The sequence below is a fragment of the Alosa alosa genome, chromosome 17, assembly GCF_017589495.1.
Source record: "Alosa alosa isolate M-15738 ecotype Scorff River chromosome 17, AALO_Geno_1.1, whole genome shotgun sequence".
In the NCBI taxonomy this organism is placed as follows: domain Eukaryota; kingdom Metazoa; phylum Chordata; class Actinopteri; order Clupeiformes; family Clupeidae; genus Alosa; species Alosa alosa.
In genome coordinates this window covers 20,953,267-20,974,635 of record NC_063205.1, presented here as the reverse complement: position 1 = coordinate 20,974,635, position 21,369 = coordinate 20,953,267, and the positions used below count along the sequence as shown (strand labels likewise).

Here is a 21,369-nt window from a genome sequence, read left to right as displayed (position 1 = left end):
CGTGCGCGTGCATATTACCACCTTTGGCTGATCTGGAGCTCAGCATCCAGCTGCAGGTGCGCCTCCTTTTTGGTGAGGGTGAAGGGGCAGAACCTCTTCAGATGAAGAATGAGGACCCTAGAGGGGGGCGGGGGGGAGAGAGAATACACACAGAGTACATATAATGTGGTCCATAGGATAGGAGATGTCTCTTCACACAGGACCAGTTCCATTGTCATGAATGGCAGCCTGCTGTGGCTTCTTACTCTGTTACACTAGTTAACAGGACAAGAGTTCCTCTGTTACACTGGTAGCACTAATTAACAGGACGAGATTGGTAGCACTAGTTAACAGGAGGAGACTGGTAGCACTAGTTAACAAGACAAGAGTTACAATATTACACTGGTAGCACTAGTTAACAGGAGGACAAGAGTTAAACTATTTTTTTATTTTATTTTATTTATCCTTTGTTTAACCAGGGTAGTCACATTGAGACAGAGGTCTCTTTTCCATGTGAGCCCTGGACGTTATGTGGTTTAAAATGTTTTTGTTGTCTGTCATCGCCAAAGGCTATTTGCTATTATGATGTTTACCTGTTGAGTCTACAAGTCACAATCCAAGTCAGTGGCTAAGGCTATCCAATCGCTTTGCTGCTTTCTTGGACAGTTACAGGATATTCATTCGTTGTTCTAAACATCGTTGCTAGGACCTACCCACGTTATCTCCAAAGTGGTTGTATTACAATTAAGTGGTGGTGGTATAAGTGCCCATTCAATATAATATATGCCTGTATATTTGATGAGACCAAATTAAGAAGTATTTCCTGATTGGGGAAACGTTTCATTGTCTTTTGTTCAATTGTGCTGCAATTTAACAGACAGAAGCCGGGCATAATTTGAATTTGTAGCTCCGGTGACCAGCAGTTATATACTCATCGAGGAGGCTCCTAGTATGAGAAACGCTGCAGATCATAAACAGAGAAAGCATATGCTCTGGAAACAGAGTGCATGCATTATTTTGTTGTCACAGATGTTTTTCTAATACTTAAAAATAACATTTGATAAATTAACCTTACATTTTTCAGGAGTTATAGGTGTGTAGATTTGAACAAAATCTGGTTTGGTTCTTAACGGGAGCATTTACTGCCTTCAAAATCCGATTTTGTTCACCGTGCTCAGAGTTTGGTGCTGGGCTGGTGGGGGCTATTTGGGTGGGCTTTTTCCGGCCACTCACACAGCACATCAACGGTTAGACCGAGAATTCTCATTGCGAATTCAAAATTCCACTGGAGCTCCAAGCAGAATTGTACACGCAGCCTTACAACACACTTGTTTACAGCTCTTCGAGTCACGCTAAAATGTCATTTTTGGTACATAGATAATTTAGATACACTTACAGTATGGTGAGGGTGCTTGCGTTTCTTTAGGAATTCGCCGTCTTGGTTTGTATAGAAATGAATATTAAGTGGCACATGCACATACGGGCGGAAAATAGGGCATGGGCGGAAATAGGTGACGTTCCAATATATGTGATTATGTGTGTATGTTATGTGTCTGGTGTGTATGTTATATGTATGTTATATGTGTCTGGTGTGTATGTTATATGTGTCTGGTGTGTATCTTATATGTTATATGTGTGTGGTGTGTTAGTGCTGAAGTGCATACTTACCGAGGCAGCGTGTGGAAAGAACACTTCAGGCCTGACGTCTGCCCCCCACACACCTCACAGCTGAACTCCACCTCGGCCTCCTGCGGACGACACAAACACATGTGACACACCAGTGTGTGTGTGTGTGTGTGTGTGTGTGTGAGTTATGACTACGGCGTGTGTATGGGGAATGAGTTGGTTGGTAACACGTACGCTGAAATAACGCTCCAAACTCTTGTGGACTGTGCCCTGCGCAACCATCTGGATGGAGAGGAAGGTGGAGCTCTCCTCCCTCCTGCTCTCGAGTCCACAGCTGTTCAGCACACACACACACACACACACACACACACACACACACACACACACACACGCATACACACACACGCATATACACACACACACACACACACACGCACACACACACACACACACACATACACACACACACACACACACACACACACACACACACACACACACACACACACACACACACACACACACACAAACACACACACACCGCCCACACACACACACACACACACACACACACTCTCTCACACACACACAAACACATACAAACACACAAACACGCACACGCACATACATGCAAACACACACGCACACACGTTTAGCCTGTAGTTAAATACTTCAAAAACACACATTTCACACACACTGGAGTAATGTCTGTGAATGTGCCCTGAGCACCTTGTATTGCGTTTATATATAAGTATAAGTATATATACTCTTTTGATCCCTTGAGGGAAATTTGGTCTCTGCATTTTAACCCAATCGGTGAATTAGTGAAACACAAACAGCACACAGTGAACACACAGTGAGGTGAAGCACACACTAATCCCGGCGCAGTGAGCTGCCTGCATCAACAGCAGCGCTCGGGGAGCAGTGAGGGGTTAGGTGCCTTGCTCAAGGGCACTTCAGCCGTAGCCCACTGGTCGGGGCTCAAACCGGCAACCCTCCGGTTACAAGTCCAGAGTGCTAACCAGTGGGCCACGACTGCCCCACAGAACAACGGGAGATTGCGGGACAACGGCCGTAATGGCGGGCGGTGCATCAGGCCGGATTCGAACCGGCGATGCAAAAGATGTTTAAGTGTGTTGTATAAATAAATGACCACTAGAGGTCTCCCTACTCCTGAATTACAGTAACAGTGTATATAAATATATAGTCTATATAAATACATGTGATCTGGGCCTGACTGACCTCCTGCAGGTCCTAATGTGCTGGAGCTGGAAGGAGAGCTGAGTGTCCACTGGGCATTGATAGGACACGCCCCTCATCTTGAGGGCGTGCCCAATGCCCCCGAGGCCCAGCAGACACTCAGACAGGAACTCTTGCGCGTCCCACACACACACACACACACACACACAAAGTCATATACAACAAACACACAGACACACACACAAACGCACACACACACACACACACACACACACACACACACACACACACACACACACAAAGTCATATACAACAATTAGTCATAAAACACACACACACACACACACACACGTCATATACAACAAACAGTCATAAAACACACAGACACGCACATAAATCAACATTATAAAGAGTGCGCATGAGATTGTTAAAGCACAGATTCTCATTTCAGGGGTGTTTTCTTACGTTCTGTGAGTTTCCCTGGAACTCCTGGTTGCGCAGGGCGATGCAGCGCTTCAACTGCAGCAGCACTGCCACCTTCAGGTCCCTCTCTCTGGAGCCTCTAAGGCCCAGGAGCCCCACAAAGGACCTGGGGAGGGAGGGAGGAGAGGGACAGAGAGTTGTGTGTGTGTGTGTGTGTGTGTGTGTGTGTGTGTGTGTGTGTGTGTGTGTGTGTGTGTGTGTGTGTGTGTGTATGTGTGTGTGTGTGTGTGTGTGTGTGTGTGTGTGTGTGTGTGTGTGTGCAATTATGTGTGTTTAAATTTGTGTGTGTGTGTGTGTGTGTGTGTGTGTGTGTGTGTGTGTGTGTGTGTGTGTGTGTGTGTACTTACCTGAGGAGCAGTGCTGAGGGCTCCCTCCTCCATTTCTCCTCCTGCAGGAGCAGCTGGGTGCAGAAGGGCCGCAGTGCAAACAGACTCTGCAGGATGGAGTTAATGTAGCAGGTCTGTGCTAGGTTGGGTAGCCTGAGAGGAAGGAGATTAAATGAGACCAGTTAGTCATACACATACAGCCAAGAGATATACAAACATGCATCTCACACAGACACAAACACACACACAGATGCATACATACACATAGAAGTTAATATTAAAGGATGGAGTTAATGTAGCACGTCTGTGCTAGGTTGGACAGCCTGAGAGGAAGGAGATTAAATGAGACCAGTCATACATTAAGTAAGGGATAATGTATAGAACGCCGGTTATTATTGGGAAAATAAGTCTCGACAGGGCGGACCGGACCCGGCGGGTTGATGGGGTCAGGTGGGGTTTGAAAATTCAAATTTCAAGATTCAAAAAATTCAAAGTGGGGAATGACAGACAAAGTTTGAGAACCATTGGTTTAGAGGGGGGGCATTATGGGTGACTTACCCCACTGGTTTGGGGGCACCCGGTTTAGAGGGGGAGGTGTTATGGGTGACTTACCCCACTGGTTTAGAGGGGGTTGTTATGGGTGACTTACCCCACTGGTTTAGAGGGGGGAGGCGTTATGGGTGACTTACCCCTTGCACTCCAGCTGCTGGGCCGAGAGGAGAGTATGAACATGTGGCGTGTTACTTTGGGCCAAAGGGGGCGTCTTTGCCCTCTCTCTTTGCCCCCTTGAAGGGAACTGCCTCTGTAGGACCTTTGTTATACTCCTGTGAACAGTTCGGAGATGAGTGTTAATAAACCCAGCACTCAGGTTAACACTAAAAGGAGATCTGGGACTGCATGCAGCACTGGAGTAGGTTTGGTCTGTGAGGCTAGCGGGATCTTACTCATTGTCTATTAGACATTTAAAACTCTATCTAAACAATATGAAAACAAAAGACATTTACGACTCTATCTAAACAATATAAAAACAAAAGACATTAAGGACTCTATCTAAACAATATAATACATAAGACATTTACGACTCTATCTAAACTCATAAAGGTGACATATGGCCGATACTACACCTGGACCTTGCTGTGTTTATATGCCATTTTTAAGAGTATCTCAGAACTCAAAGTGTAATATGGTGGTAGATAATGCAGCTGAACCTTACTGTGTGTGTCTGTATATATCTACTATATCTGTGTTTATTAGACAGTTCTTCACAAGGCAAGTAGAACACTCCATTGGCTTGAATGGGATTTCCCAAAGTTCTACGGTAAAATATATTCATGTAATTACCGCTGCAAACATATAACTACCGCTGTCAATGGCAATGGGTTTTGTGCTTCTGATACGTCTTTCATATCACTACGCAAGGACTGGAACTTCATTCAAAAGTGAAAGCAGACGGTTGATCAGCTGTGTTCTAAAGAATGTTTGATTCAAATTCAGCGTGTGTTGATGGGAACTATTTGTTTCTCAGCAAATGCCACGATGAACGCTAACAAATAGACTAGTAGGCTATGTAGGCTAAAGTCATATCGTGGGGAGTTTATTATTTCGTTTTGGCAAGTAGCCGTGTAGGCAAGTAGCCGTGTAATAAGCGTGAAAATGTATAGAACGCCGGTCATTACTGGGAAAATAAGTCCCTTCAGGGCGGAACAAGACCGGTTCGCCCTGTCGGGACTTATTTATCCAGTAATGACCGGTGTTCTATACATTATCCCTTACATATTTGCGAGTGTATCAAACAGTGTGACCCAGTAGCTATGAACAAATGTTTATGGATGGTGAGGCTGCACCTGGTCTTAGCGTGGCTACGTAAGTTAGCGAGGGCACATCAGCGTGTTTAGTTCTGATAGGGCACTCATCACATATCACCGGTCCTCGCTTCGCTCCACTGGCTCCCCAAGAGTCCCCATCCGCTACCGCATTGATTTTAAACTTCTACTGTCTACAAATCCCTCCATGGTCTGGCCCCCACGTACCTATCTGATCTTCTCCACCACCACATCCCCTCCAGAGCACTACGGTCAGCTGACCAATTTCTGTTGGAAGTGCCCAGGTCCAGGCTAAAAACCAAGGGGGACAGAGCCTTTGCAGTAGCAGCCCCAGACTCTGGAACTGTCTCCCCCTCCACATCCGTGCAGCCCAGTCTCTTAATATTTTAAGTCCCTTTTAAAGACCCACCTCTTTTCACTTGCCTTTGATTAGTGTCTTCTTTTTATGTGTCAGTGTATAGTGTCCCCTGGCTACCTTTTTATATGTTCTCTCTTTTTTACATTATTTTAACTCCTTCAGTCATTGTCTTGTTGCCCTTTTCATTTTTTATTTTTCCTTCTGCCTTAGGTCATTCTTTTGTTTATTGCACTTAGTACTTTATTGTGAAGTTCTTTGGTGCGGCTCAGCCGTCTGTAAATGCGCTATAGAAATATATGCTATGCGCTATGACTAGGTAGGGCACATCAGCGTGTTTAGTTCTGATTCAGCACTGGTCTTAGCGTGGCTATGTAAGTTAGTGAGGGCACATCAGTGTGTTGAGTTCTGATTCAGCACTCACTGGTCCACAGGGTCAGGGGTCATCTCCCTCTTAGCAGGGTCTGGGGCAGGGACCTCCTCCTCTCCTTGGGGGGCTCTGGGAGCTGTGGTGTTGGGGCCAGTGAGGAGAGTGGGGGTCTCCACTTCTGGGGAGGGCAGGGTGACCAGCGCAGAGGTCGCAGGGGTATCTGGGGTGACCAGAGGGCTGGGGGTCTCCAGACGGGGGACCTCCTCCTCAGTGGTCTCCACTGTCCTAGAGGTCTGGAGTCAAATGGAAATAAACTCATTTTAGTTTTCAAAGTCAAAGCATCCACATTCAGCAATCAAACAAATTAATATAAATATATTTGTTTGACATGTGTCACACAAGACAGTAGAGGCAGACTTTGATTATGAAAGGCTAATTAAATGGCTGTTAGTCAGGTGAAGAATGCTCCTAAAGCTGTAGGGGCATAGACTGTATATAGAACTGGACTGTGGTTGCATTCAGCAGTGTTCTATGGAATTGAAGCCGCCGAGGCGACGCCATCTTGGAAAATTTGCAACCAATTTGAAGTGCGGCTGCGCAGCAGAAGTTGAAGCATGCGCAGTGAAGAGGAGTCGCGGTCAGGCACGCCCACTCAGTTGCCACTCAGCGAAGTTAAACACGCCCCCTTGTCAAGTGAAACCCCCCCTTCTCCTTTCCACAACGCAGGTCGACTCGGCGCCGAAGGCTAGTTCTAGCTGGCTGGATGAATTTTGCGGCTGTGAGTTAAACAGTACAAACAACAATCGGTTTGTTCTTGTCTGGTAAGTGTTGCGTATCAACTGAAAAGTTACTAGTTAGAAGAAAGTTAGAAGTTGTTGTTCTTAAATACGTCTAAGAGAGCTTATTATGTTGATTATAGACTGTGACAATTTAGTATGGTGAATACTAATGAGCTAACAACAGAAATACGGACAGCGAATTACATGCTAACGTTAGCAGCTACCTTAACGTTACCGTCAACGGGAGGCTAAGTTAGTCGTTGAAGTGAAGATTAGCACACAGCTCCCGTAACAGTCGATGCATGATATACTTGGTTTTATTAGTTGTTGCTGTTTTCAAATATCTCAATCTTAATGTATGCCATCTCAACATGGAGTAACCATTGACTGTACATGGGGATTAATAACACTAGACAGTCAGTACAGTATATGATGTGATAAAGCAACGGTATGATGTGATAAAGCAACGCAAGTTAACGCTAACGTAATGTGAAGCATGGACCTCATCAACCCGTCATGTTAATGTAACTACTAGCCAGTTTGCCAGCGTTGCATTTTTTCTAACGTTAACGACAGACACCTCTGTTATAGCTACTTCTGTGATGGTAGGCCGGTAGCATAGACTGTAAAAAATAGGTCGGTAGTTGTAGACCGCATAAGTGAATGATCGATAAATGAAACGCCTGCATTAAACACTACGCCAAGAACCAGTCACTTCCCAGGGATATCGGTGAACATTTGAGAAAGACCTTAGTTTGTCATCTAACGTCCATGATCAGTCATACTGATAACGTTATTTTTCAAGCTGACGCAAGTTAATAACATTCCCACCGCATATTTAAATGTGTAGTTAACATTAGGTAGGCTGTGAAGTTTATTGTACACATATATTTAATTAATTGGTATTACTAGTGGTGTTGAGTGCCTGATTAGATGCTTTGTAATGTTGTAAAATTGTTTGACTAACTTTATTGTAACTTTCCTTTTTGCAGGTAAGATGGCTGAATGTACTGGAGGTGGCGGCAAGGTGGTCTCCATGGTCTACATTAGTCTGCAAGCAAGGGAATGCCTACGTGAAGTGGTTTGGCTGGGGTGGTCTGAGGTGGCATGTCCTCCTCCTTTCTCCAAGTCCCCTGACATCACCCACCGTCACTGGATCAACCTGAAGCCCCTTATACATGGGACATGGCACAGCACCACTACGTTCTGAAAACACATGACTTTCAATAACTTGCGTGGCACCAAGAAAGGTCTGCCGCTGCTCTGAACCTTCTGTTAATGTGACATCATTCATTCTTGAGGCTGTACACATCCCTTTGTTTCTATTTTCTTTATTGATGTCACCCAAACTTCAACTTTCTGTATGCCCCTGAACTCACACAAATTGTAAATTGCAATGCGCCATTTAACCAGTGGTGTAGTCTAGTTAGTTAGTTGCAGTGGTGGGTATACTGTGAGCAACCCCAAATGTTATTGAATACGTATCCTTGCCTATTTTAAATGGGTATACTGAGATGATGCTTTTTAAATGGGTTTACTGTGTAGTCCTGTGTATCACGTAGACTATACCATATTAAGGTATTTAAGTATTTATACTTAAATACCATATTGGTATTTAAGTCAGAGGCCATTGCTTAGTATTTAACTAGTCTACACAAAGATGTAGACGTTACAAGAATATTAATATCAGAATAATTATTGGTTGATACTAAATCAATATTGAATGTTTTTTTTTTTATTTCTTTTGTGGGATATATCATTCAGAATGTTGCAACATGACTGGTCTTCAATCAGCCAAAGAGGCCACATCGTAACTCCTCTCCTAGTTACTCTCCATTGGCTCCCTACAGTAGCCAGAATTAAATTTAAATCTCTCACTTTGGCCTATAGGACACTGACTGGATCTGCTCCTTGTTATTTTAATTCAATGATCAAGATATACATCCCCAACAGCCCACTGCGGTCTTCTGATGAGCGTCTGTTGTGTCGACCAGTCTTAAACGCTTAGGTCAAATTCAAGACTCTTTTCCTCAGTGGTTCCATGTTGGTGGAATGAGTTGCCCAGTGCTCTTCGTTCTTGTGATAGTTTTGGTCTTTTAAGCACTTCTTATACATTATGGTTTGTATGCAGTAGTACTGTTTTATTTTCATTATAGGCTGTTGATTAATTTGACATTTGTTTATTATTGATATTCTCCTTAATGTAGTCTTACCATGTTATTATATTATTGATTGAATGGGCATTATTATTTATTATTGCTTTCCCCCCTCATTTTCATTGTTTATTTCATTAGGCTATTGATTGATCCCTGTTTTAAGTATTATATTGTTTTGTATTTGTTAAGGGTAACCATAACCATCATCATAATGTGGTATTTTCTTATGCACTTGAAACAAAGAATAAAAATATTTCTTTAAACGTAGTACCACTTTAAACACATCACACACTGAACAGCAAAGTAGCTTCCTGATTATGTGTAAAATGTTTACAGAGTATCCTGATGTAGTAGGTCCATGTTCTCATATTTTTACAGCTGACATGAAGGCTGCAATATTACATTTTTGATTTATAATGGAGCACTCTCTCTGGTAATGGAGCACCCTCTCTGACTAGCAAGCCTGTGGTAGAGGCATACGATTACAGACATATTGAGAGAGCCTATCAATTTGTTGTCACAGTTTTCAATTTAGACGTATTATTTTGAAATGATGTACGTCTACGGGAGGATTACACATCACTGGCAAGACCTGATCAAATCATACAAATGCAAAATGCTTCTCCAGCAGTGCAATCGCAGGTAACAACAATACCTTAACGCATTTTCAGATACCGCTGTTCTAAGCATACTAAGCATTTGTAACTTTGAATCCCTCCTCACGTTAAGCTATGGTCCAATAATGTGTTCACTAAAACACAAGTAACGTTATTTGTCGGGCCGATTCATAAAGGGGCATACCGAGGTTGTCGACCTAGCAGGCTAGGTGGCCTTTTTTGCCATTCGCAAAACTAAGCAAGAGTTAACGTTAATGAAACTTAACATCGCCTTCTCCAGTGACTTAAGTTATTCAAATGAAGTTGCAACGATGATGGCGGCAATCACTGGTTATGTTAAACCATTTGAAACAAGTAGGACTGTAAATGATGGTGACTATGGCTAACGTCACTTCTATATATCAGAGCCCTTTTACTTTACCTATCAACTGGCTAATGCTAGCATGATGTAGCATGCTATGAGCTAATATACTTAGCATCTACGAAAGAACAGCACATATCTTTTTTCACAAAGAATCTGTCACAACTAACAACGATGTCTCTTACAAACAACTACACAATGTATGACTATCAATTTTGTATTTAGTCAGACTGTGATAAGATATAGCCTAATGATAATAACAGCAACACTTATTTAGGTTAGATTATGTGTCGAAATCAGGTGTCGTTAAAATAAGTGAGCGATGACGTGGTAGTGTCTGCAGCCTAGACGTTAAAACATAATGGACAAAGCGTCGTGTCTGCAGCCAGCCAGCTGTCAATCATAGGTGTAAACACGCCCTTTTTAGATTTGTTAATATAACATTAAAAAAAATAATTTCAGCGAGAAAAGAAAAATTGTGTGTATTGAAGCATCTTGAAAACTATTTTTTCGAATAAAAAGTTGTAGATACAAAAATAGTTTTAGGTGAGAAAAGTGACACGGAAAGTTGGCTACTTGGCCATTGAAATACATGGGGATGGGCGGAGTTACACATTGTACTGCAACCAGCCACCAGGGGGCTCTGGACTAGCGCTCGCATCACTCTTAACAGACGGCACACTGTCCAGTTCTATATACAGTCTATGTGTAGGGGTAACAGAGAGGAAGTGCATCTGTGTTGTCATGGTTACCTGAGGGACATCTTTGGCCAAAGGCTCCTGGCTGGCCACAATATCCCTGAAGAAGACATGAGGACTTTAGTCAACACACACACACACACACACACACATACACACAGTAACACACACACACACACGCAGTAACACAGTAACACACACAGACAAACACTCTCAGAATGTAATAGAATCTCTTTAAGTTTCGCTGATGAACGCTTACTTCTCGGGGATGACAGCGTCCCCAGTCTTTCTCTTTTTAAAGAGCCTCCGAGGCCGTCTCCGAGGCCGTCTGTGGGAAAGATGAGGAGATGAGAGGAGAGTTCTACTTCAACTCAACTATTTGTGTGTGCTTTGGACAATGGCGTCAAATCCCATAACCATATTTATATAGGCCTACATATGGCCATTAGCAATGATCACTTCACCAACACACACACACACACACACACACACACAAGGCCTTTTCACACAGAGATCACGCTAAATTTGCGGGAAGAGGAGACGTCTTTTTGCCGCAAAGTGTGTCTGAAAACGAGGCGAAAATTTGCTGGCCTGCTGATCTGTTCACATGATGCGGCATTTTGGGGAGCCAGGAGGCAGGATCAGCTAGCAAATTAAAATCTGACGTGCAACAGGGGGCGTGTAGAGTGATAGTCGTAGGCCTTATTATGCGTGGGCCTTAAGTTGCAGTAGGTGTGTGATTTCCATAACCATGGCGGGAGAACCAACTGCACTTTGGTTAGCTTGCATTTGCTTTGCTGTTGCCTAGAATGTTAGATTATTGCGATAGATGTCTTCAGACAATAAAAAGTAATTTGGAAGGGAAATTGAAGAGAAGAGTTGCCCCCTGTGTTGGCCGTGATTCCCCTTTGAAAATCAGAGGTTCACAGGCTACTGTGGCCTTGGTCAGTGGTGCCGCCAGCCGTAATACTGTACGCGCTGTGCGTACAATTTATTAATGAAATCATATTTACAACAATAAAAATAGCTTGTGTACTGTCTTAATTGAAACATGCTTTGCTCACAAATTATAGCCTAGGCCCTAGGGCAAAGAGAATGGACATCTCAACATAAGTGTGAGCACGCCTACTGATTAGGCGCACACTAATTGTGCCAACCTGTGGACATGACACTGAACCAATGGACCCATCACTCCTTGGAAATATAATGGTGTTCTGTGAGGCTCGTAGGATGAAAGTTGCCGTCACTGGCAGTAGGCTACTCTGGAGGACAGGAGCGTTTTCTTGTGCTTATTTCACGCTGGGCATCGGTAGGTGTACTTTTATACTAGGCTAACGTATGCGGTTGTGATTCATCTTGAACTGCAGTATCGTAGTCGATGGGCTTTAGCTATGTTTGTTTCTCTTGCTAACCAACAAACAAACCTTGGGCTGCTTGGTTAGTGACGGTAAGGGGGGATTCATACTGTTTAGCTTTATGGTGGTTTTTAAGGATGTTGGCTGATTGTGCTGTTCCGTATGGCCCAATCTCACTGCAGTGTGACAAAAGCTCCCTGGAATCCTGCCTTATTTCACCCGACATTTGACTAGTAGACTACCCATGTTCATCAAGGTAGGCGATGCATGCTAATGAGCCTAGCAAGTAGCATAGTTGTGTGTTAAAGTTCGTAGCGCAGCAATGACGTCTACAGCTGTTCTGTCTTGCCGTAACCAGGCCCTGCCTTTACGTTAGCTATGCCTTGTACATTGGCTCAATATTCCTTTTTTTTTTCATTTATAGCTGACGCGCCCTCCCTCCTCCACTCTGACCCCTCGGGCCTCTTGCCCATAGCACAAACGAGGCCAAGGTAGGCAGCAATGGCTTACTTGTACTGCCAGTTAACCATGCAATAATGATTGGGGTTGCTACATGGGTTTAGAAATATGTGTTTGTATGTTATTTATATTTTAAGATTTAAGTGCATACATGTTGTACTGATTAAAAGTTCTTTGTATTGATAACTGTAAAATTATGACTTGTGGCATGTATGTGATAATTGAAGATGATGTATGTTATTAGTAAAATCTTGTTTTCTTGTTTGCTATAGATCACAGCTGGCTGTCAGTATGACAGCCTGACCACTGTTTTCCCCTGATTAAATTTAGTTTGTGTTTTTTTTTTTTTTTTTTTTTTTGCCCCTAGTGGTGACCTGCTCTGTCCTTAAGCCCATTATTGTGCCTTCCAACGCCAAGTAGCGGCGCTTAGGTTGGTTTATGGTCAGGTTGAGTTAGTTGGTTGTTCATCCCCAGTTTGTTTGTTTTCTGCTTTTCCCCTCTCCCTACCCTGTCGGCACTGGCCTAGTCGGCCAGTGTTTTTTTTTTTTTTTTTTTTTTTATTTGCAAACATCATTGACATTACAGAAAATGCAACACTCACGACATGCACATGAATACTACATCGACAAACAGGCGTACATTACATAAACACATACTGTAACTTAACAAGACATCACATTGACTTGGCTTCCACAAACATAACACAACATAACATTAATAACAGAAAGGCTAAGGATGATTTAGCGTCAGGATGATTACAGATATGATTATCAGGGATGAAATTGATGACGGAATGAAAAGAAGGGGGATGGGGGTGCGGATGGTAGCTCTAAGAGTGTGAATGAGGTGGTGTTGGGATGGGGGTGGGGATGGGGGGTGAGGGGTAGTGAGTATGTGAGGATGTATGTGTGTGTGTGTGTGTGTGTGTGTGTGTGTGTGTGTGTGTGTGTGTGCATATGTATAAGGCTGGTTTGCTGTTGGGCCAGGAGGAGAGAAGCTGGAACATAGAGAGGGAGGGTTTCAGGAGAGGAGTTGTAATTATTCTATTAATGATAAGTATAATAATAGGAATAACTGATTGCCTGGTTGATTGCCTGACTGATTGCCAACCTGGGCACCCATTAATGGCCACAGTTCCACCCAGCCCCTGCAGTTATACTGCGACGAGCTGACAGAGGGGAGGACCTGCGTGCCACCCATCGCCTCAGGCCCCCAGCATATGCACACATCCCCCACTACCACGACCAACCACACCTGGCCCCAGACCTTCACCCAACCGCCACTCTTGACCTAAATATGTACAGTATGTGAATGGCTAGGTTGAGGGGTCTATCTAGAATGTAGCATTAAAAGAAGTGGGCATGCATGGTGAATATCTGTCAGGATTTCCCCATGCACACCACACTACCCTGTGTAAGATGTATGCCTCAACAATGTGTGCATTAAAATAAGTGAGGCATGCAGATAGACACCTGATGAGGCATCTACCTGCACTCCACTCTTACCCTAGCCTGTTTTGTAGTTTTTGTTTATGTATGTCACCTAACATGTAGTGCGATTAAAAGAGAGTAAAAGCGTGCTGTGTGCTTCCAGGACAAAGGTGCATGGCCGTATGAGGAGGGTGCACACGGGGGCCCAGGGCCAATAGATAACCCACAGGACCCAACCAATGCCAAAACCACACAGCGACCATGGGACCCGGAGTCTCCCAAGCCATCCAATGGGGCCCCGCAGAATAGCGATGGGAGAGGCAGAGAAAAGAGTGAAATTAGTAAAGTTATCAGAGAATGTAAATAAAAGGGGAGGGAAAGAAGGGGGGATGCTATTTATATTACTACTAATAATAATAATAATAATAATAATAACAATAATAGTTCCAGCTACCCTCCTGCCTAGTGTTCGATGATATGTGTATCTGTTGATGAAGTGTGTTATGATCGTGTGGAGATGGAACTCAGGCAAAGAGGGTCAGGACTGTAAGTAGGTGATAAAGGGGTACCAAGGAGAGGTTGTATCCTGAGTATTGATTAAGTTTGTAGTTGATAGGTTTTCTAATGATATATAGTCTGTTAACAAGTTTTTCCAATGAGTGATGTGAGCTTTTTCCTAGATTTCCAGTTCATGAGGATTGTTTTCTTGGCGATAGTCAAGCTACCAGTAGTGTTTATTGCGGAGTTGCTTAAATTGACTGTGGATGTATCACCAAGTATGCATAAGGAAGGGGATGCTGGGATGTGACAGCCAAAGATGGAAGAGAGAGATTTTGTGACACTCACCCAGAAGTGGTTGATTGGAGTGCAATGCCAAACCGCATGAATGTATGTATCTGGGTTATTTTGTGTGCAGTGAGTGCAAAGATCCGAGCCAAACCCCATTTTTGCCAATTTATGTGCAGTGTAGTGGAATCTGTGAAGAACCTTGTATTGTATTAGTTGTAGATTACTATTCTTTGTCATGAGGTAGATGTTTTTGCACATTTTGGTCCAGAAGTCGGCACCGGGGAGTAATTGATAAGTCTGATTCCCATTTGTGATATGGCAGGCCAATTGTTTTTCTGAACAAGATATAATTTTGTAAATTTGGGAGAGTATTTTTTTGGGAGAGGGAATATTAAGCAGCTCTGAGATTGGTGGGGGAATGTCAAGGTTAGCTGTCTGGATGTTAATTTTTCCTAGGATAGATGATTTAATTTGCAGGTATTGTAAGAAGTGTTTACTCTCGATGCGTGCTTCTGGACCAAACAGGAAAATGAGGCCAGATTATTGTCTTGAAGAATGTGTTGAAGGTGAGTGATGCCCTTTCCCATCCATGTGTGAAAGTTAAGTGTTTTTTATTGACGGTGAAATCTGGGTTATTCCAAATCGAGTGCAGGTTGATGGTGCTATAGGTGAATCAGTGATGTGGTAGAATCTCCACCAGGCTGTCAGAGTAGCTGAAATTGTTGGGGCTTTGAAGGATGGATGTTTTTTTGACCGACTGACTGCAGAAAGGGAGATCTGAGATTTTAATTTCTTTACAGATTGTTTGTTCTAGGTCTAACCAGGTGTTGTCTGAGGGGTGGGGTGTAGCCATTTGTGGATGAAGTGGAGCTGGTTGGCCAGGGCATAGTGCTGGAAGTGTGGGGCCTCTAGTCCTCCCATTGCTTTTGGTTTTGGAGAGTGGCGCAGTTTGATCCTTGGGGTCTTATCTTTCCAGTAGAATTTAGTGATTAATGAATCGAGAGACTTAAACCAGAGGGTGGTGGGCTGGGTTGGAATCATAGAGAATAGATAGTTTATTTTGGGCAGTATTGTCATTTTGATTACTGAGATTCTGCCCATGATGGATAATGGGAGGTTCTTCCAGCGTTGAAGGTCATCATCTATTGAAGTGAGTAGAGGGAATAATTTAGGCTAAATAAGTCTGACAGCCTGGGGAGACTTTTATCCCTAAGTAAGTGATATAGTTAGTGCAGAGTGGGATAGGTGAAGAGTTGGCTGTCACATCCCAGCTGTTGGGATGTAATGGGAGAACTGCAGATTTATTCCAATTGATTGAGTATTCAGAAATTTTAGAGAATGTGTCAATGAGTTTGATGGTTTCTTCTACTGATGTTGTGGGGTCTTGAAGAAAGAGAAGAATGTCGTCAGCATAAAGGCTGATTTTGTGATGCATATATGGAGTCTGGACACCTTTGATGAGGGGTTCTGGCGGATGGCAGCTACTAGGGGTTCAATGAAGATTGTAAATAGTGAGGGGGAGAGTGGGCACCCTGTCTAGTTCCCGGTGAAGAGTGAAACTTTGTGATGTTAGTCCATTGGTGATTACTGTGGCTGAAGGAGAGGTATATAGAAGTTTAATCCAGTTAATGAGCGACTCCCGAAGCCAAACCTCCCTAATGTGGAAAACAGGAAATTCCAGTTCACCCTATCAAAAGCTTTTTCTCGTCCAGAGTTGCTATGATGGTATTATCTTGAAAATTTGTAGAGTGATACATTATATTTAACAGTCTGCGGGTGTTGGTGGATGAAATTCTACCTTTAATGAAGCCTGTTTGGTCTGGGTGGATAATGGATGGGGTGACCTCTGCTAATCTGTGTGCTAGCATTTTGCGATTATCTTATTGTCCACATTGAGGAGAGAAATTGGTCGGTAGCTGGATGGCAATGTTGGGTCCTTATTGGGCTTGAGGAGCAGTGAAATTGAGGCTGTGGTGGAACTAGTTGGAAGGCGTCCTTTCTGTTTTGATTCATTAATCATTCTGATGAAAAGTGGAGCTAAGATGGTCCAAAATTGTTTGTAGAACTCAGCAGGAAAAGCCATCCGGACCTGGTGCTTTATTATCGGGCATCTGTTTCAGAGCATCAAACAGTTCTTGTTGAGTTATAGGTGATTCTAGGTTTTATTTAGGTCTCATTGAGTTGTGGTAATTCGATGCTGTTTAGGAAAAGAGTCTATGAATTCCTGGTTGGGGTTTATTTCTGAAGAATATAGTTTATTGTAAAACTGGTAAAAACATGATTTATTTCTTCAGGTGAGCTGGTTAGCTTCCTGCTGAGTTCTTTATGACCCGGGATTGTTGATTTTTCTTTGTTCACGTTGGATTTGATTTGCTAAGTATTTACCTGATTTATTGCTATGGTGGAAGTTTTCCTGCCTTAGGCGGTGAATCATAAATTGAGTGTGTTTATTGAGTATTTCATTGAGTTTGAATTTATGTTTCCTAAGTTTTGCCTGTGTTTCTTCAGTTGGGTTGCTTGCATTGGTTTCTTCTAACTGTTTAATTTTATTGTTGAGTTCTACTTCCTGTTCTTTTCCTTCTTTTTTGTATACTGAATATGAGATGATTCTTCCTCTGAGTACTGCTTTTCCTGTTTCCCACAGAAGGGAAGGAGATGATTCAGGGGAGCCGTTCATTTCTAGAAAGAATGCCCACTCTCCCAACAAAACTGATGAAATTTGGGTCTTGTAAGAGGGATGTATTAAAACGCCATTTGCTAATTGGTGGCTGTTGGTTCGTTATGTTCCATTTAATTGTAACTGGGGCATGATAAGCTAATGACTATGGGATGAATAGTTGAATCAGAGATATTTTTCATTATAGAGTTGCTGGTTAGAAAATAATCAATAATGGGAATAGGAGTGGTGGACGGAGAGAAAAAAAAGAGTAGCATTTGGAGTCTGGGTGCTGAAGCCGCCAACAATCGCCAAGGCCAGAATAAACTCATGAACTGTTTTATTGTTTTGTGGATTGCCAGATTCGTTTGCTTTTAGAGTGATCAGATCTGTCAAATGTGGGGTCTAACACTGTATTAAAATTAAGCCTGCAATTATGATGGGACAGCCCGATAGAGTTGAGATGGAGGTGAAGAGGTTCTGAAAGAAAACTGGGTTGTCTGTATTAGGGCCATAAACATTAACAATTGTTATAGGGGTATTGTGAATTGAGATGTTTATGATGACAAAACGTCCTTCTGGGTCTGTGATGGTGGCGTTATGGATGAATGAGATTCTTTTGTTAATCAGAATGCAAACTCCCCTTTGTTTTGTATTGTAATGAGATGAGAAAATGTGATTGAATTGTCTTGATTTGATCACGGGTGTAGTCTAATTCTGAGAGATGAGTTTCTTGTAGGAGACATATGTCAGCTTTTAAACTATCCAAATGATTTAAGATTTTCAGCCTCTTTTGCCTGAGATCAATCCACGGATGTTCCAGGTCAGGAATGTAAGTGTTACCATGTTGTGATTGTACAGTTATGAAAATGTTTGATAAGGTGGGTATTGTGTGTGTGAGAGTGTGTGCAGGTGTCAGTTAGATAGGAGAGGGGGAAGGGGGGGTGGAGGAATAGGTGTGTAATGTGGTGTGCGGCCAGTGTTTTTGAGTAGCCCTCTTAACCATCCGCTCGAGGGCTGCCTCAGTTAATGTTCCCCTCCTGATTTTTCTCCCTTTTACTGGTTTGAGTTTTATTATTTTTATTTGTCTCCTTGTCTCCTTGCCCCTCCTAGCTGTGACGATTGTAATTTTGCTAGATAGCCAATGCCTGTATAGCAGTAGGCTCCATCTTAGTATATGCCCTAGTGGCCAGTGTGGGTTTCAAACCATTTCATGAGTGTTCTTTAGTGTGATTGATTACTCACTCCTGATGATTGCAGTGTAGTGGCACTTGTGGGTGCGTGTGAGCACAGTTTGGTTCCCTCCTAGTCGAGCGACGGCGTATGGTATTTTGCTAACTAGTGCTTAAAAGACAGTCACAGCTGTACCCAGGGGTCCTTGTCTTTGTGTTATCCCCAAGTTTATTGAGCTATTATTGTTTGTTTCTGTTCTGACATTCTCCCTGACCAAGTCTCCTTTCCCCCTCCTGAAGCAGTTAAAGAGAAATAAAAAGCAAAAATGATTGACCAAAGCTCTCTGTTCCTATCCATTTATTTGGGTCACCTGCAACACACTTAAGGTCCACCTTGTTACATAAGGATACATTAGAAGATGATGATTGGTGTAAACTTTGTCACACGACGTGATAAGCAGTTCTGGCGCTTAAAAACGCAACGTTCCATCCAGTCATAAATCATTCAAGCTAGGCCTAGTGCTCCTCATGAAAAGAAAACGGCAGCTTAATATTTTACAGGTGTTTAACAGTACGCCTAGGCGCACTGTTAGCAGTTATGACGAAGGCAGTGAGATTATTAGGCATTGCAACCATTTTTTTTTATGTGGGTGGTGGGTCATTGGTGGCAGCCCCAAACCATAGGACTGCGGGACATCTTTTAATTCTAGCATAAGTGATGAGGCATTGGCTATGGACCCTTTCAAGAGTTCCATTATCAGCATCATAGTTGGCCCCACAAGACTTCCTTTTGAACATTCCATATGTTATCTTAATGCAGAGGAAGTAGATTGGGGCCCAAATAGAACATTCAAGCATTGTTTTTGTTTGTTGAAAGGGTCTATATGCATTTTCCTGCTCGCCAGGTGTTGCGTTTTTACTGCATTCCCATCATCAAAAAAACGAACGAGGACATTGAGGACTTTGTTCATGTTTGTGTTGGTGGCTTCATCGACATTTAAGGAAAACATGCATTTGTTTTAGCTTTTTCGAAATACGTCTTTTAAACTCTGCTGTTATGCCGTGTGTGTTCAAATAGCTGGCATGCTGATTAGATATTGACAGTTTAGTCCAGGGGTATACAAACTTTTTGACTCAAGGGCCACATTGGGTTTTGAAAATTGGCGGCAGAATACACACAAAAAAAAAAAAAATAAAATTATATATATATATATATATATATATATATATATATATATATATATATATATATATATTTTTTTTTTTTTAAATGTTTATATAGCCTATATATTTTATAAATTATATATATATATTTTTTTTTTTTTGTTGTGGCCAGCCGGCCAATTTTTTTTTTTTTTTTTTTTTTATCAGAATAAACAGCAGACCTTACCGAACACAAAGGTGTAAAGCATTCCCCTGTACAGTTAGCCATTCCAGAGTAGGCCTAATCGGTTTTAAATTTGCAGCAATGTATGCATGTCTCCAACTTTGGGGTTCACAATGTGTTTAAATTGTTCAATAGGCCTACATGATTTTATAACAGGCCAAATACAAAATAAATGTTACAAATATCGCCTAGATATCTGTAAGCCTTACAATCAGAGGATATACATATAGGGCAGACAGACGCTCATGAGTTAATGCTTTATTTTATCGCTGGATTTTAGGATGGCCTATTATGGCAACCGATTGCATTCCGAGCTACAGTCAACTCTAGCAGGCATTACATGACTGGAGACTTTGTGAATTTAAAGATTGACATAATGTGCTGTCTCTGCTATTGCTGCTTTTGATCAGTTAGATTTATTTGCAATCTCCTGTGGTCGGCTGGACATAGCATCGAAATGCCCGCCCAGATTCCCCTTTCCGCCTTGACCCATTCACACTGGTGCCGGAACGAAAAAACTCGGCAAAATGTCTAGGGGGCTTGGTAGTAAGTTTGGCGAGACACTTTTTCCCGCCGTTCCGCCTCGGTCTATGTGAAAGGGACAGTCTTTCCGCGATTCTGGTACATGAAATCGCGGCGATTTTGGCAGTGTGCCTTATGTACCAGAATCGCGGAACGACAGCGACACAATAGTTTACCTCTCTGGGGTTGAAACAGGCTCTGGCTGGACTTTCCTCTTCTAAATACAGAAGGTTGATACATCAGGATTATAGATATATATATATATATATAGATATAGATATATATATATATATATATATATATATATAGATAGATAGATATCAAGGCCATTATTATTTTATATTATTATTATTATTATTATTATTATTATTATTATCGCTGTTAACTTTTACCTTCCTAAGAGGAAAACACGGGCAGCAAAGCATCTTGTCGAACTGTGGTCACCTCAATCAATCACTAATCCAATTATGAATGGATGACAAATTTCAGCCCGCTTTTATTTTCACTCCGTGACAGGTTCATGACGTAACAAACAGTCTTTGTGACGTTCATTCTGAACCTGATGTTCCATACATTCGCCTGAGTCCTTTATAGCGCATTTTTATGCACAGTGCAATCCAAAGTCTCAAGACATACACACACTTGTGCATTTGTTTGTGTGTGTGTGTGTGTGTGTGTGTGTGTGTGTGTGTGTGTGTTTATTTTATTAAATACAATAAAAACGCAGGATGGAGTGGCGTGACTCGTTAGTGTACGCGTACCCGAACCGTAACCTATACTTCAAACTTCAAGACATAAACAAAACAAATTAATAAATAATACACAT

At 42.4% G+C, this 21,369-nt stretch overlaps 1 protein-coding gene across 2 annotated transcripts in view; it reads right to left on the bottom strand.

Moving 5' to 3' along the window:
- LOC125310662 (ubiquitin carboxyl-terminal hydrolase 37-like) overlaps positions 1 to 21,020 on the bottom strand; it is a 23,753-nt gene extending 2,733 nt beyond the window's left edge. Inside the window, exons 1-12 of one of the 2 annotated variants that reach the window (XM_048268294.1) lie at positions 20,936 to 21,020; positions 20,720 to 20,760; positions 11,033 to 11,101; positions 10,828 to 10,873; positions 6,217 to 6,455; positions 4,304 to 4,438; positions 3,636 to 3,767; positions 3,271 to 3,394; positions 2,848 to 2,987; positions 1,840 to 1,939; positions 1,648 to 1,727; positions 22 to 117 (exon numbers count right to left, since the gene is read on the bottom strand). In XM_048268294.1, coding sequence (XP_048124251.1) covers positions 22 to 117; positions 1,648 to 1,727; positions 1,840 to 1,939; positions 2,848 to 2,987; positions 3,271 to 3,394; positions 3,636 to 3,767; positions 4,304 to 4,438; positions 6,217 to 6,455; positions 10,828 to 10,873; positions 11,033 to 11,101; positions 20,720 to 20,760; positions 20,936 to 20,968 — 1,235 coding nt within the window. In that variant the 5' untranslated portion in view covers positions 20,969 to 21,020. The remainder of the gene's footprint in view (positions 1 to 21; positions 118 to 1,647; positions 1,728 to 1,839; positions 1,940 to 2,847; positions 2,988 to 3,270; positions 3,395 to 3,635; positions 3,768 to 4,303; positions 4,439 to 6,216; positions 6,456 to 10,827; positions 10,874 to 11,032; positions 11,102 to 20,719; positions 20,761 to 20,935) is intronic. The other variant, XM_048268293.1, reaches the window with a different exon arrangement.
- Positions 21,021 to 21,369: the final 349 nt, after the last annotated feature.